Consider the following 15,449-nt stretch of genomic DNA (forward strand, 5'->3'; position numbering starts at 1 on the left):
CCAGGCTGGACGACTCCACCACCTCTGCCCTTCAGGGCCACACTTGGTGGCCTCTCAGATGTGAGTGTGTTGATTGCAGGAGTGAAGGAGCAAGCTCTGGTCAAGTCCCAACCTTTGTACCCAGCCCTGCACGGAGGGAGGAGGGGTGCAGGAGGGCTCACTTAGGGGAGACAGGGATGGGGTTGGCCAACAGAGAGCATCTGCTCCCCATCCAGGTTAAGGCCCAGGAAATGCCAGGGCTTTGTCAGGCTGCTCTACTCACCCATAGCTGAGAGGAGAGCACCCGAGGCATCAGACGGTGAGGAGGCCACAGCTAGCGGCATGCCAGTCCCCCTCACTATCCCAGCTGTTCCTGCATCACAGAACGAGCCAGGTGCATGGCCGTGGCTTCCAGTCCAGAGATCACCACAGATCCCCGCGATTCCAGGTGTTTTAGAAGGTGTGCTCGGAAGAAAGACACCTGCAAAATACAGGATGGAGAAAATACTTAGTAAATCACCATCTAGGAGGCAGGGGTTGGAATCAGGGGCCTTGGCCTGATGTCATTCCTCCCTCTACCGCTTCCCGTGTAGCTCTGAGCAGGTTATTTGACCTCCCTGTGCCTCAGTTTCCTCCTCGTGTGTAAACTGGGGCCAGTGATGCTGCCCAGCGTCAGTGGTAGGTGGCTAATAGTGTCTGCAATATACACAGTGTACACAAGGATTCTTGCCAGGATGTTGTGAATTCGTACAGGAAAGGTGCTCAGAACGGCTCTGACACACATATGCTCTCCTTAAGCGGCACCGTTGTTATCTGGGGAAGGTGGGAAGGAGGCCAAGCCTGGAGGAAAACACCGAGGAAGCAGCTTGAAGCACACTTCCCAGCGGGGAGCAAAGTAGGGGTGGTTGGGCAGCTGGTTACACAAGATAGCACGTCGGGAAGCCCTTTGTCAACTGAAAAGTGCTGAGCCTTGTGAGTTTGTATTGTTACTGAGGGTTCCTGCTAAGGGTCTGTGGGGAAGGTGCAGAGAGAGAGGAAAACCAGAGGCCATGTGTTCTCCTAGAGTTGATAGACTAATGAGAAGATGGGACATGTAGCAGTAAGAAGATCCATTCATTCTTCATTCATTCACCCATGTGTCCATCGTCAAAGGCCTAGGTTGTGGATTCAACGGTGAACAAAAGAAACAAGATCCCTGTTTTCAAAGAGTTTATATTCAATGGGTGGAGGAAACAGACCATCAATAAGTGAGCAAATCACTTAAATTCTTTTTTTTTTTTTTTTTTTTTTTTTGAGATGGAGTCTTACTCTGTCACCCAGGCTGGAGTACAGTGGTGCAATCTCGGCTCACTGCAACCTTCACCTGCCGGGTTCAAGTGACTCTCCTGCCTCAGCCTCCCGACTAGCTGAGAATACAGGCACATGCCACCATGCCCGGCTAATTTTTGTATTTTTAATAGAGACGGGGTTTCACCATGTTGGCCAGGCTGGTCTCGAACTCCTGAGCTCAGGTGATCCACCCGCCTCAGCCTCCCAAAGTACTGGGATTACAGGTGTGAGCCACCACACCTGGCTTTAAATTCTTAATTCAGTCATTTCAGAGAATGATCACAGCTGTAGAAGAAACAGAGGAATATGGTAGAGAGCCCAGCGTGGGCAGTGGTGGCCAGGGGATACTTGGAATAGTGGACCCAGAGTCCATCTCTCAGGAAGGGATATTTAAACTCAGTATTCTAAATTTTCTAGATGAGAGTCTAATAATATAAAATCTATATAAAATATAGAAACCAAATGCCCAGAGCTGGGGGATGACCAGTACAAGGAAAGAGTCAATCAGTTCAGCTATATTCAACTGCGTAAATAAAAGAACAACCAACCAAAAAATAACACGAAAAACAATGGCTTAAACCAGATAGAAATATATATTTTTTTCTTATATACAAGAGCTGTAGGCATTCCAAAGCTGGCTGAGTACTCTACAGTGTTAGGAGCCCAGGATCTCAGGATCCTTCTATCTTTTTTTTTTTTTTTTTTTTTTGAGGCGGAGTCTCGCTCTGTCACCTAGGCTGGAATGCAGTGACACAATCTCAGCTCACTGCAACCTCCGCCTCCCGAGTTCAAGCGATTCTCCTGCCTCAGCCTCCCGAGTAGCTGGGACTACAGGCGCCCGCCACCTCGCCCGGCTAATTGTTGTATTTTTAGTAGAGACGGCGTTTCACCATGTTGGCCAGGCTGGTCTCGAACTCCTGATCTCAGATGATCTGTCCGCCTCGGGCTCCCAAAGTGCTGGGATTACAGGTGTGAGCCACCCCGCCTGGCCCCTTCTATCTTTGAATTTATTTATTTATTGAGACTGGGTCTCACTCTGTTTCTCAGGCTGGAGTGCAGTGGCATGATCTCAGCTCACTGCACCCTCGACTTCCTAGGCTCCAGTGATCCTCCCACCTCAGCCTCCAGAATAGCTGGGACCACAGGCACATGCCACCATGCCTGGCTAATTTTTAAATTGTTTGTAGAGACAGGGCCTTCCGGTCTTGCCCAGGCTGGTCTCAAACACCTGGCTCAAGTGATCTTCCCACCTCAGCCTCCCGAAGTGCTGGGGTTACAGGCGTGAGCCACCTCACCCAGCCAAAATCAGGATTCTTATTACTAATGAGAAGATCCTTTTGTATTTATATTTTTACTAATTACAAGTGAAAAAATAGATAGTGGATGGCAACTAACAGTGTCTACCACAAACAGCAAATGAAAAGTCTCTTAGACCAAAGGAGTTTGACACTTTTCAGAAAGATAAAGAAGGCCAGCATGGCTGGAGTGGGGGACATGTGGTCCGGGACAGGATGAGAGAGCTGGCGGTGTCCAGATGACATAGGGCCCAGTTTGGACACTGGGGTCTTCTATGTAGAGAAGACGGTGTCTCCATAGCACAGGCAGCATTTTGTCCTAATTAATTCTTCCTTCAGCAAATACTGATTGAGCACCAAGCACGGGCCAGCCCCTGCTACAGAAACCGCTGCTATGGTGGCAAACAAGACCGACTCGGTCCCTGCCCTCTGCCCTAGAGTGAATAGCCTAGTGGCCAAGGCAGATGCCAAACACATTGTCACACAGATACACTTAAAATTAGAGTTGTGAGAAGTGTTGTGAAGAAGAGCTACAGTGTGTTGGGAGAATATAAACTAGAGGGACCTGACCCAGCCTGGAGAGATCAGGTTAGACCTTCCAGAGCAAACCACATTTAAGATGAGGCCTTAAGGCAGGATGCAGAGGTTCACACCTGTAATTCCAGCACTTTGGGAGGCCAAGGCAGGATTGCTTGAGGCCAGGAGTTCAAGACTAGTTTGGGCCACATAGCAAGACCCCACCTCTATGAAAAATACAAAAATTCGGCCGGGCGCAGTGGCTCACACCTGTAATCCCAGCACTTTGGGAGGCCAAGACGGGCGGATCACGAGGTCAGGAGATCGAGACCATCCTGGCTAACACGGTGAAACCCCGTCTCTACTAAAAAATACAAAAAAACTAGCCGGGCGAGGTGGCGGGCGCCTATAGTCCCAGCTACTCGGGAGGCTGAGGCAGGAGAATGGCGTGAACCTGGGAGGCGGAGCTTGCAGTGAGCCGAGATCCGGCCACTGCACTCCAGCCTGGGTGACAGAGCGAGACTCCGTCTCAAAAACAAAAACAAAAAGAAAAAGAAAAATACAAAAATTAGCCAGACATGGTGACAGGCATCTGTAGTTCCAGCTACTCAGGAGGCTAAGGTGGAAGGATTGCAGGATTGTTTGAGCCTAGGAGACTGAGGCTGCAGTGAGCTGTGATCACACCACTGAACTCCAGCCTAGGTGACAGAGCAAGACCTTGTCTCAAAAAAAAAAAAAAAAAAAAAAGATGAGGCCCAAATGCAGAGTGTGAAGGATTTAGCCAAGCAAAAGCAGAAGATGTCAGAAGAGTGGTCCAGGTTCTGAAATGAGATGTGCAAAGGTCCTGGGGCAAGAGACCACTTGGTGTTTCAGGGAACAAACAGGAGGCCTCCAGGCTGGAATGGAAAGACAGCAGCAGGAGATGAAACTCAGTAGGGACAGGATCATGTTGCTGGGGATTTTGAACTTTATCTTAAAGCTACTGAAGGCTGAGAGAATGGCAGGTTGAGAAATACCCACAGGGTGGCTCTGGAAGCCAGCTGCCTGGGTGCCGGACCTGTGTCCATTATTTTCTCCCTATGGTGAGCAAGTCAGTCAACATCACAAAGCCTGTTTCTTTACCTAAAAATATAGAAATAAAAATGGTGTCCACCTATAGTGTCATTGTGAGAATGAAATAAATAGTGTTAAAAGCAGAGCCCAGCACATAATAAGCACTCAAAAATGTTCATCTTTTTTTTATGTTATTAATCCCCTGTCTCTACCATAACAATATAAGCTCTATAATCTGCATATTTTTGTTTATATCTGTATATTCAGTGCCTATTACAATATCAAGCACCTAGAAGGCACTCCTGAATTTTTTGTTGGATGTGTGGATGGATGGATGTGGGGGTAGATGGGTGGATGGGTGGATGGATGGATAGGTGGGTGGGTGGATGGGTGGGTAGATTGATGGGTGGGTGGGTGGGTGGATGGATGGATAGATGGATATTGGGTGGATGGATGGGTGGATAGGTGGGTAGGTAGATGGATGGGTGGATAGGTGGGTGGATGGATGGATGGGTGGATGGATGGATGGATGGATGGGTGGATGGATGGATATTGGGTGGATGGATGGATGGGTGGATGGAAGGATATTGGGTGAATGGATGGGTGGATAGGTGGGTGGGTGGGTAGGTGGGTGGATGGATGGATGGATGGATGGATAGATGGATATTGGGTGGATGGATGGATGGGTGGATGGAAGGATATTGGGTGAATGGATGGGTGGATAGGTGGGTGGGTGGGTGGGTGGATGGATGGATGGATGGATGGATGGATGGGTGGGTGGGTGGATGGGTGGATCAGTCAGTAGATGGATTAATCTATCAATCTATTGATCTCAGGATAATATTAAGAGAAGCCACTGGATTGAAGTTTACTTTGGATATCTTCTGATTTTAACCTTCAGGGTACAGTAGCTAGATTCCTGTTCCCTACCTTTGTCCCCCAGATCTTTCTAGTATGATGACTACATCTTTATTTCCTTTGTCCACAGGGTTGATAGGTGCTCCCAAAAGGGAGACCTGGCTACAGCTCCGAGCCGAGCTGGAAGCTCTCACAGACCTCTGGCTGACCCACTCCCTGAAGGCACTAAACCTCATCAACTCCCGGCAAGTGGCAGCCCCTGTTTTCCTCTGTGACACTGAACTTTCTTGCAGTAGACAGTGGTGGCTCCTGCATGTCCACACTTAGGAGAATTGGACTCCTCAAATTCTCATTTGCACACTTTCCAATTTTTTTTTTTAATACAGAGTCTCACTCTGTCGCCCAGGCTGGAGTGCAGTGGCGTGATCTCGGCTCACCACAACCTCTCCCTCCCAGGTTCAAGCAATTCTGCCTCAGCCTCAGTATTTTTAGTAGAGATGGGATTTCACCATGTTGATCAGGCTTGTCTTGAACTCCTGAGCTCAGGTGATCCACCCACCTCGGCCTCCCAAAGTGCTGGGATTGCAGGCATGAGCCACCATGCCCAGCCCAAATATTTAATAAAGCTTAAGTGCACAAGGCTCAGTGGATACCTTAGAGCATAGCTGAGCTAATAGCTGCAGAGACTTTTCAGGGCCCAACAGGTTTCCAGGTTTCTGAATTCTCCCAAAAGATGAGAACTGGCATTCAGGCTCCAGCTTACTCCAGTCCTCACCTCTCCCTTTTGGCCTACACTTTTTCCATATCTCTCATTTACATTACCTGCAACTATTTAAATGTATGGCCCTTGCAATAAACATTTGCTTTTTATATAAGAAAAGTATTCACCCCATACTACTATTCCCCCCATACTACATTTCGCCATGTCAGGCAGCTTCAGGCTTATAAGAGAGGAACAGCCTGAGAATCCTTGGGCCCTAACATGCCTGAAGATGACAGCCACAGCCTCCAAACCTATCAGATTTCCTGCCAACTGCAGGCTCATGCAGCAGGAGGAGGCTGGCCTTGTGGTCCCTCTGAGTTCTGATCCACAATCTCCTTTGTCCTTAGGCCCAACTGTGTCAATGTGTTGGTCACCACCACTCAACTAATTCCTGCCCTGGCCAAAGTCCTGCTATATGGCCTGGGGTCTGTGTTTCCTATTGAGAACATCTACAGTGCAACCAAGACAGGTAGGGAGAAGCCACACCTTGGGGGTAATACAGGGATGGAGGGTAGGGTTAGCTTTCCATCTTGGGAATGGGATGTTTAAGGAACATGACACTGGGGAAATGGATGGAATTCGCCTATGGCCATGACTCAGATCCCCAAAACAGCCCCCACAGACCACATGCCTTAACTTCTGCTTCTAAAGAAATTGGTTAGGACCACAGTTTTCCAAAGTGTCTGTATGAGTTCAGATACAGGCAAAGCTGCTGTAACAAACACACCCCAAATGCAAGGGCTTGCAAAAGAGTCAAAGCTGTTTTCTCCCTAGTAGAACAGACAGAAGTGAGTGATCCAGGCTGGTGGGGTGACCCTGTCCTCAAAGATATCCAGAAACCCAGGTCTCTCCCGTTTTATTTTTCCACCATTCCTTACGGTTTTATTCTCATGTATGGGGTCAAATCAGAGTCCTAGCCTGTCATCATTCTAGTGGGTCTGATATTTGAAGGCCAAGCTCAGAAGGCTATGCACATTACGTTCTACTCACTTCCTGTTAGCCCCAGCTTAGTCATGTGGCCATGGGTAGCTGCCAAGGAAGCTGGGAAATGTAGTCCATAGCTGAGTGACTCAGACTGTCACTCAGTCTGGAATGCAGTGGTGAGATCATAGCTCACTACAGCCTTCAACTCCCAGCCTCAAGCAATCCTCCCACCTCAGCCCCCCAAAGTACTGGGACTACAGGCATGAGCCACCGTGCCAAAATATCTTTAATTAGAAACTTTTTCCATTGTTTTTTCTCTAGAGCAAAAAAAAAAATGACTTACAGTACTTTGGCAGCATTTTCTTGAAACAGTTTTGGTTTTACTGAAGTTCTAGGGCCAAACATTATGTAAAAGTGCCTTTTGATTTTAAAATTATAGTAATAAGGGCCAAAATGGTTGTTGAATATTTTTCAACAAGATATCCTGTCTTTTCATTTTTCCCATTTTTCCTGCATATGTCAAGTACTTTTGCAGGTTTATTTCGAATCTCTTTTTTAAATTTTAATTGTGGTTAAAATTAAATAATATAAAATTTTCACCATCTTAACCCTTTTTCTTTTTTTTAAGATGGAGTTTCTCTCTTGTTGCCCAGGCTGGAGGGCAATGGTGCAATCTCGGCTTACCACAACCTCTGCCTCCTGGGTTCAAGTGGTTCTCCTGCCTCAGCCTCCTGAGTAGCTGGGATTACAGGTGCGCACCACCACACCCAGCTAATTTTGTATTTTTAGTAGAGACGGGATTTCACCATGTTGGCCAAGCTAGTCTCAAACTCCTGACCTCAGGTGATCCATCTGCCTCGGCCTCCCAAAGTGCTGGAATTACAGGCATGAGCCACCGCACCTGGCCATGCACTATACACTTAAAAATGGTTAAGATGGGCTGGGTGCGGTGGCTCACGCCTGTAATCCCAGCACTTTGGGAGTCCAAGACAGGCAGATCACGAGGTCAGGAGATTGAGACCATCCTGGCTAACACGGTGCAACCCTGTCTCTACTAAAAATACAAAACAAAATAATTAGCCAGGCATAGTGGCGGGCACCTGTAGTCCCAGCTACTCGGGAGGCTGAGGCAGGAGAACGGCATGAACCCGGGAGGTAGAGCTTGCAGTGAGCCAAGATCGCGCCACTGCACTCCAGCCTGGGTAACACAGAGAGGCTCTGTCTCAAAAAAAAAAAAAAATGGTTAAGATGGCCAGGCGTGATGGCTCACGCCTATAATCCCAGCACTTTTGGAGGCCAAGGCAGGAGGACTGCCTGAGGTCAGGCAGTTCAAGACCAGCCTGACCGACATGGTGAAACCTCATCTCTACTAAAAACAAAAAAATTAGCAGGGCGTGGTGGTGGGTACCTGTAATCCCAGGTACTCGGAAGGCTGAGGCAGGAGAGTCGCTTGAACCCGGGAGGCAGAGGTTGCAGTGAGCCGAGACTGGGCCATTGCACTCCAGCCTGGGCAACAAGAGGGAGACTCCATCTCAAAAATAAAATAAAAATTAAAAAAAGGTTAACCTGGCTGGGTGCGGCGGCTCATGCCTGTAATCCCAGCACTTTGAGAGGCCGAGGCGGGCAGATCACTTGAGGCCAGGAGTTCGAGACCAGCCTGGCTAACATGGTGAAACCCCATCTCTACTAAAAAATACAGAAATTAGCTAGGTGTGATGATGCGTGCCTGTAATCCCAGCTACTCAGGAGGCTGAGGGAGGAGAATCGCTTGAACCCAGGAGGTGGAAGTTGCAGTGAGCTGAGATGGCGCCACTGCACTCCAGCCTGGGTGACAGAGCAAGACAGTGTCTCAAACCAAAACAAAGCAAAACAAAGCAAAACAAAAAACAGTCTCCAGCGCAGTGGTATCAAGTGCATTCAGATGGTTGTGCGTCCATGGCCACTTCTACATCGGACAGCTGCAGAGACTCCAGAGCCTGCTCTAAGCCCTGCACTGCCTCCTCCTGCTGTGTTGTCCTGGGCAAGCTACTGACCCTCACTGTGTTTCCGGCTGTCATCGTCCTTCACGGGGGGACGACAACAGTGCTGACCTCAGAAGTTTGCTCAAGAACGAAATGATGAATACTGGGCCTTTGGGAGCACAGCTGCAGGCACCGAGCTCTTAATGAGCAGGTATTGGCTGCAATCTGGGTCCTCACAGAGCGTTTTTTCTTCCCTTCCTGTGTGCTTGCAGGGAAGGAGAGCTGCTTCGAGAGGATAATGCAGAGATTCGGCAGAAAAGCTGTCTACGTGGTGATCGGTGATGGTGTGGAAGAGGAGCAAGGAGCAAAAAAGGTACTTCTTCCGCCTCTCCAACTGCGTTTTCCTGCTCTTATGAGCACCCCTCGTGGCCTTACAAGGGCTCCTTCCAAGATTTCCACCACTCCCCGTGGCTGGCTGGGTCCTCCTTCCCAGGCTCCTTGCTTGCGGGTCCATTCCATTTGCAAATCGCAGAAGCATCCTGAGTAATTTCCTTCTACAAATCCCCCTCTCTGCCTCTGGCTGCCGCCCCTGGTAGCCCTGGATTGTTTCTGGGACAACTGTTCGGGAGCCTAGAGACGTTCCGACGGGGCAGGCTGGTGGGGGGCCAGTGCACATGTGTGTGTTTTATTTAATACTTACTGATCATATGTTCCAGGAACCCTTCCCAGTTAATAAAGACAGCATTAAGCTAATGAAAAAGAAAATCCTGCATTTGTGATCTTGGGCCCATGAGGAGAGGGCGGGGGGTTCTGGTGGCCACATCTCTGTTCTTGGAAAAGAAACAGCTGCCAAAGTCCTGGGTCTGGACCTGTCAACAGTGCCCCAGAGAGGCTGCCACCCCCCACCCGGAGGCCTGGGAAGTGGATTGTTAATGTCAGAGAGCTTAATTAGGGGGACCTGGTTTCCCCCATCTCTGCCTGGCAGCAAATCCCAAGGAAATGCAAAAATGTTTAGGGTCTCAGCAGATGAAACCCAGAAGAAGAGGGAAGCCCTGGGGTCCTGGGAGAGGGCCTGGGGAGAGAGGAGCTTAGAAGGCTTTGCAGGCGCTGTTCCCTCCACCTGGAAAGCTCCTCCCCTTTCCTGGAAGATACGGTCTCTATTGTCAGCCGCCATGAGCCCCGCTGAGAAATGAGCTCTTTCTGAGAGAGAAGGGGAGAGGGATCTTGAGGGCAGCTGCCAGGGTCAGTCACACTGACTGGTGTGTGGCCAGGCTGTGGGCTGGCATCTGGAGGTGCTGGCCTAACCCCATGCCCTTCACCACCATAACTTTATTGCTAACATCACCATTGTGTTCAGTCCTCCAAAAACTCCTACAAAGTGGGTATCGTTGCATCCCTTTTTTTTTTTCTTTTTTTTTTTTTTTAGAGATAGTGTCTCACTCTGGCACCTAGGCTGGAGTGCAGTGGCACAATCTCAGCTTACTGCAGCCTCTACCTACGGGACTCAAGCGATCCTCCCACCTCCGCCTCTAAGTAGCTGGGATTACGGACAGGCACCACCATACCTGGCTAATTTTTTTTTTTTTTTTTTTTTTTTTTGTAGAGATGGGGTTTTGCCATGTTGCCTGGGCTGGCCTCAAACTCCTGGACTCAAACAATCTGTCCACCTCGGCCTCCCAGAAAGCTGGGATTATAGGCGTGTGCCCGGCCACACCCCATTTTATAGATGACAGAGTTTGACACTCAGAGAGGTTAATTAATTTGCCTAAGGTCACACATCTGGCACATGCAAACCTGCCTGTGTCATGCTCCAAACGCCTGGCAGGGAGGAGACGGACTTACAGTTTCAAACACAGTTGGTTTTCACCCCTGAGCTAGTCAGACAAGAGTAGAGTCCGCCAAAGAAGACTAGGTACACACCCGCCACACACAGAGCTCTTGTGAAAGTCCCAGTGTCTGAGGCAGAAGCCCTAGAACGTTAGTGAGAAACGCTGTCCACCAGCCACTCTCTCAGCCTGACACGTGGAAGTCATTAGCCCAGGCCACCGGATACCTGAGCGGTGTGAAATATGGCTGCAGGACCAGAGGCTTCGCCTGTTTCTGCTGACAGTGTTGTTAATATCTCCATTTTAGTGGGTCACTTGTCTCCGCCTCTCCACGAGTGATGAATCCACTGGCATGTGGAGTCTTTAAGCCTGGGGTAAAGGCAGCTGGAACATTCTCTTTCTTCCACCTTTGCTCATTCTCTCCCAGAAAAATGAATCACGCTTTTTTTTTTTTTTTTTTTTGAGACAGAGTCTCGCTCTGTCGCCCAGGCTGGAGTACAGTAGCGTGATCTCGGCACACTGCAACCTCTGCCTCCCGGGTTCAAGCGATTCGCGTGCCTCAGCCTCCTAAGTAACTGGGATTACGGGCATGAGCCACCACATCTGGCTAATTTTTTGTAATTTTAGTGAAGACGGGGTTTTGCCATGTTGGCCAGGCTGGTCTCGAACTCCTGACCTCAGGTGTTCCGCCCACCTCAGCCTCCCAAAGTACTGGGATTACAGGTGTGAGCCACCACACCCAGCCAAAATTACACTCTTTAAATAGGGCAGGATTGGCCAGGTGACAACCAGAATCTATCTTTGTAAAGAAAGGAAGTCTTGGCCGGGATGAGGGCAGGGTGGGAATGCTAGGGCAGTGAGAAGGTGTTGAAGAGATGAGAGCTGCCCCCACAGGAGATGGTTTTCTGCTTCCCTTGAGTTGGGAATTATTTAGAAACTACAGAACAAAGAGAAAAGGATACATTCAGAGCACTTTGCTTGAGAAACTTACCTTTTTTTTTTCCCCCTCCCTCTCTTCCTCTTTTCAGTCCTTCTACAAATATTTCTTGAGCACCTACTATGTGCCAAGAGCCATGCAGTGCAGCAATGAGCATTACATTCCAAGCTCAACCTTCCTGCGGCCTTTGCACTTGCTGTGTCTTCTACCTGCCCCCACGTTCCCCCACATCTTTGCCAGGGCCTGCTTAAATGGCACTGCCTGGAGAGGCCTTTCCTGACCCAGCTCTCAAAAGTAGACAGACATCGCTGCTTCCTACCCTATCTCTCGTTCTGTTTCCTTCCTAGCACTTACCAGGAGATGAACTTATCTTGTTTCTTATCTGTGGGTTTATCTGAGTCTCCAGTGAATGCCTCATAAGTGTTTGTGACCTGTGAGAACACCCCACCGGGGTCTGCCCCTTGCACCTTTATATATCTTCCTTTGCTCGCCCAGGGATGCTCAACCTGGGATGCCCTTCCCTTCAGTGGCCTGCTAACTGCGAAGCACTCATTCTTTTTTTGTTTTTTATTTTTTTGAGTTGAAGTTTCACTCTTGTTGCCCAGGATGGAGTGCAATGGCGCGATCTCAGCTCACTGCAACCTCCGCCTCCTGGGTTCAAGCTATTCTCCTGCCCCAGCCTCCCAAGTAGCTGGGATTACAGGTGCCCACCACCACACCCAGCTAATTTTTGGTATTTTTAGTAGAGACAGGTTTCACCATGCTGGCCAGGCTGGTCTCAAACTCCTGACTTCAGGTGATCCGCCCACCTTGGCCTCCCAAAGTCCTGGGATTACAGGTGTGAGTCAGCGCACCTGGCCTCCTCATTCATTCTTCAAGGTCTGGGTCTCATGCGCCTCTTCTCCCCTGAGACATCCCCACCCCATTCACTTCTACCAAAAAAGAGACTGCTTCCTCTGGCTGGCTCCCATGACATTTTATTTACACCTGCCTTAATGATTTCTTTACATTCTTCCTAAGGTAGTCTTATCCTTTAAACTACTGAGAAACCCCAGCATTCTTTCCTCCATATACATGCACATATATATATACACACACACACACACACACACACAATTTGTCCTGCATCCTTCCTTTTTCCTATTTATCTAGATATGTCCCTGGCTACCCAGGAGGCTGAGTCAGGAAGATCAGCTGAGCCCAAGAGCTCAAGGCTGCAGTGAGCCATGATCTGCATTGCAGCGTGGACAACAAACCGAGACTCCATCTCTAAAATTTAAAAAAAATTAATGAAACGAAATTCAGCTGGGCACGATGGCTCATGCCTGTAATCCCAACACTTTGGGAGGCTGAGGTGGGTGGATCGCTTGAGCCCAGTAGTTTGAGACCAGCCTGGGCACCATGGTGAAACCTTATCTCTACAAAAAATACAAAAATCAACCAGATGTGGTGGCATGTATCTGTAGTCCCAGCTACCTGGGAGGCTGAGGTAGGAGGATCGCTTGAGCCCAGTAGTCTTGAGCCCAGTAGTTTGAGACCAGCCTGGGCACCATGGTGAAACCCTATCTCTACAAAAAATACAAAAATCAGCCAGATGTGGTGGCATTCATCTGTAGTCCCAGCTACCTGGGAGGCTGAGGTAGGAGGATCACTTGAGCCTGGGAGGTTGAGGCTGCAGTGAGCAGAGATCATGTCACTGCACTCTAGCCTGGGCAACAGAGGGATACCCTGTCTCAACAAAAAGAAAAAAAGAAAAGAAAAAACTCCCTATCCTGACAATAACTTGAAGCAAGTACCACCTGCTGCAAAGAAAAGGAAAAGATAAAAACAAAAGCTGTTACGAAAACAAATTAGTGTCATCCTGACCTGGCTATAGCTACAGGAGCCTGCTCAAGACCCTCCAAGACCAGCTCTGTTTGTTCACAGTGGAGATTGACAAATGTTGGGGAGGGGTTCCAGCACCGAGCTGTGACTTTCTTCTTGAAGTAACAGGATTCAGAGCACTGCAGCCTCCAATTCCTGGCCTCAAGCAATCCTCCCGCCTCAGCCTCCCAAAGTGCTGGGATTACAAGCATGGGCCACAGTGCCCAGGCAAGAACAGATTTTCAAAAAGGAATCGCTTTCCCACTGCACAATTTAACACCATGTCAGTGTACCGCCTAAGACCACGATAGTACCAACAGAGGCAGGAGGGTCCAACAGTGAACACGCTGGGCAGTGCTGGATGAGCCCGTCAGAGCAGGCTCTGAGTGAATAGAAATGGTTGGCCATACTGGTGGGTACTGGCTGGATGTGGGTCTGCCAGCAACGTCAAGTGCCTCATAGTTTGGGAAGTCCCCACGTGCTAGACTTAACTGGGTTGACTTCTCACATGCCGTCTAACCATGGGCGTGGGATCCAGGGACGGGGGCAGGGGCGTAACCTTGTGGCTGCTGTTCTGTGTTTCAGCACAATATGCCTTTCTGGCGGATATCCTGCCACGCGGACCTGGAGGCACTGAGGCACGCCCTGGAGCTGGAGTATTTATAGCAGGATCAGCAGCATCTCCACCTACCATCTCACCCTCAGACCCCCTCGCCTTCCCCACCTCCCCACCGAGAACTCCAGAGACCCAGATGCTGGACACCAGGCAGGGGCCCCACAGCCAAGACGTTGTGTCCAGTGACCATCTCAGAAGCCGTCCATCAGTCCAAATGAGGGTTCCGAGAAGCAAAGTACCCAACTTTGGCTTCGGAGTATTTGACTTTGGGGCAAAGGGCTGGCTCGGAGTCTAGACTCTTCTGTAAGACTCACAGAACAAAAGCAAGGAATTGACGACTTGGGGGAGGCCTGGTGATGAGGAGGGGACGGGTTTGTCTTGTCTTCTTTTTAATTTATGGACTAGTCTCATTACTCCGGAATTATGCTCTTGTACCTGTGTGGCTGGGTTTCTTAGTCATTGGTTTGGTTTTGTTTTTTGAACTGGCATGTGGAGTGGTTCACAGTTCTAATGTAAGCACTCTCTTCTCCAAGTTGTGATTTGTGGGGACAATCATTCTTTGAACATTAGAGAGGGAGGCAGTTTGAGCTGCTGAAAAGACTATTGCTTAGTTTTGTTTTTAAAGACCCTACTTGACGTCATGTGGACAGTGCACGTGCCTTACGCTGCGTCTTGTTTTCTAGGAAGAGGGGGATGCTGGGAAGGAATGGGTGCTTTGTGATGGATAAAAGGCATTAAATAAACCACGTTTACATTTTGAAGTGGGGGTAGGATGTGGTTACTTTATTACCACTCGAGGCTTCCAAATGTGTTGGCCTTTTTAAGGACTTTATCAGTTGCAAAGAATAAAATCCAACTCACACTGGCTTAAGCCAAGAAAAGTGGAGTAGGGGGAGGGAGGATGGAGAAGAGGGAGAAAAAAAGGGAGGGAGGGAAGAAGGGAGGGAGGGAGGGGAAGAAGGACAAAGGGACAAGTGTCTCCAGGAACTTTAGGTGGTATCTGTCTGGATCCAGGTGATCAGATGAATTTCTCTCATGTCACCTTAATTCTCAGGCAGGCTCTTCCCTGTCTGGCAAAGATGGCTCTAAGAGTCCTTCAGCAGAACCACACAGACAGACAGAGACCACCTTCTTCACAGTGGTGCAGCGAAAGCCTCAGGATTGTAACTCATTGGCCAAATCTGAGGCTTAGGCAGCTCATGGAGCTGGATTTAGGGTTGGATTCTGTCACAAACAGCAAGTTGAAGAAGCTGATCCTCCAAGGGAAAGAAAATCAGTGAGCTGTTATTAAAAGAATTGGGGGAATTGAGGGTCGGACTGGAAAATGCAACTGACTCCCATTCCAGTGGTAGGACTTCATTTTCCAGTGGATGGGATATGAGTGAAGGATCCAGTGTAAGGGGCAAGGAGGGACATCTGGAGAAGCTCTGAAGATATCTGGAGCACTGCCACTACCCATAGTAGACCATGCAGGACCTGGGTCTATCTAATTGGATGCTAAGCAGGAGTATAGGCTCCTTCCTTATTAA

The 15,449-nt window shown here is 49.1% G+C and overlaps 1 protein-coding gene across 4 annotated transcripts in view; it reads left to right on the top strand.

Moving 5' to 3' along the window:
- Positions 1–14,681, top strand: part of EYA2 (EYA transcriptional coactivator and phosphatase 2) — a 299,580-nt gene extending 284,899 nt beyond the window's left edge. For all 4 annotated transcript variants that reach the window (XM_015148889.3, XM_015148890.3, XM_077951904.1 and 1 more), the window contains 4 exons: positions 5,161–5,275; positions 6,141–6,262; positions 8,951–9,051; positions 13,890–14,681. In XM_015148889.3, coding sequence (XP_015004375.1) covers positions 5,161–5,275; positions 6,141–6,262; positions 8,951–9,051; positions 13,890–13,970 — 419 coding nt within the window. In that variant the 3' untranslated portion in view covers positions 13,971–14,681. The remainder of the gene's footprint in view (positions 1–5,160; positions 5,276–6,140; positions 6,263–8,950; positions 9,052–13,889) is intronic.
- Positions 14,682–15,449: the final 768 nt, after the last annotated feature.

Source organism: Macaca mulatta, chromosome 10 (assembly GCF_049350105.2).
Source record: "Macaca mulatta isolate MMU2019108-1 chromosome 10, T2T-MMU8v2.0, whole genome shotgun sequence".
NCBI classification, from domain to species: Eukaryota; Metazoa; Chordata; class Mammalia; order Primates; family Cercopithecidae; genus Macaca; species Macaca mulatta.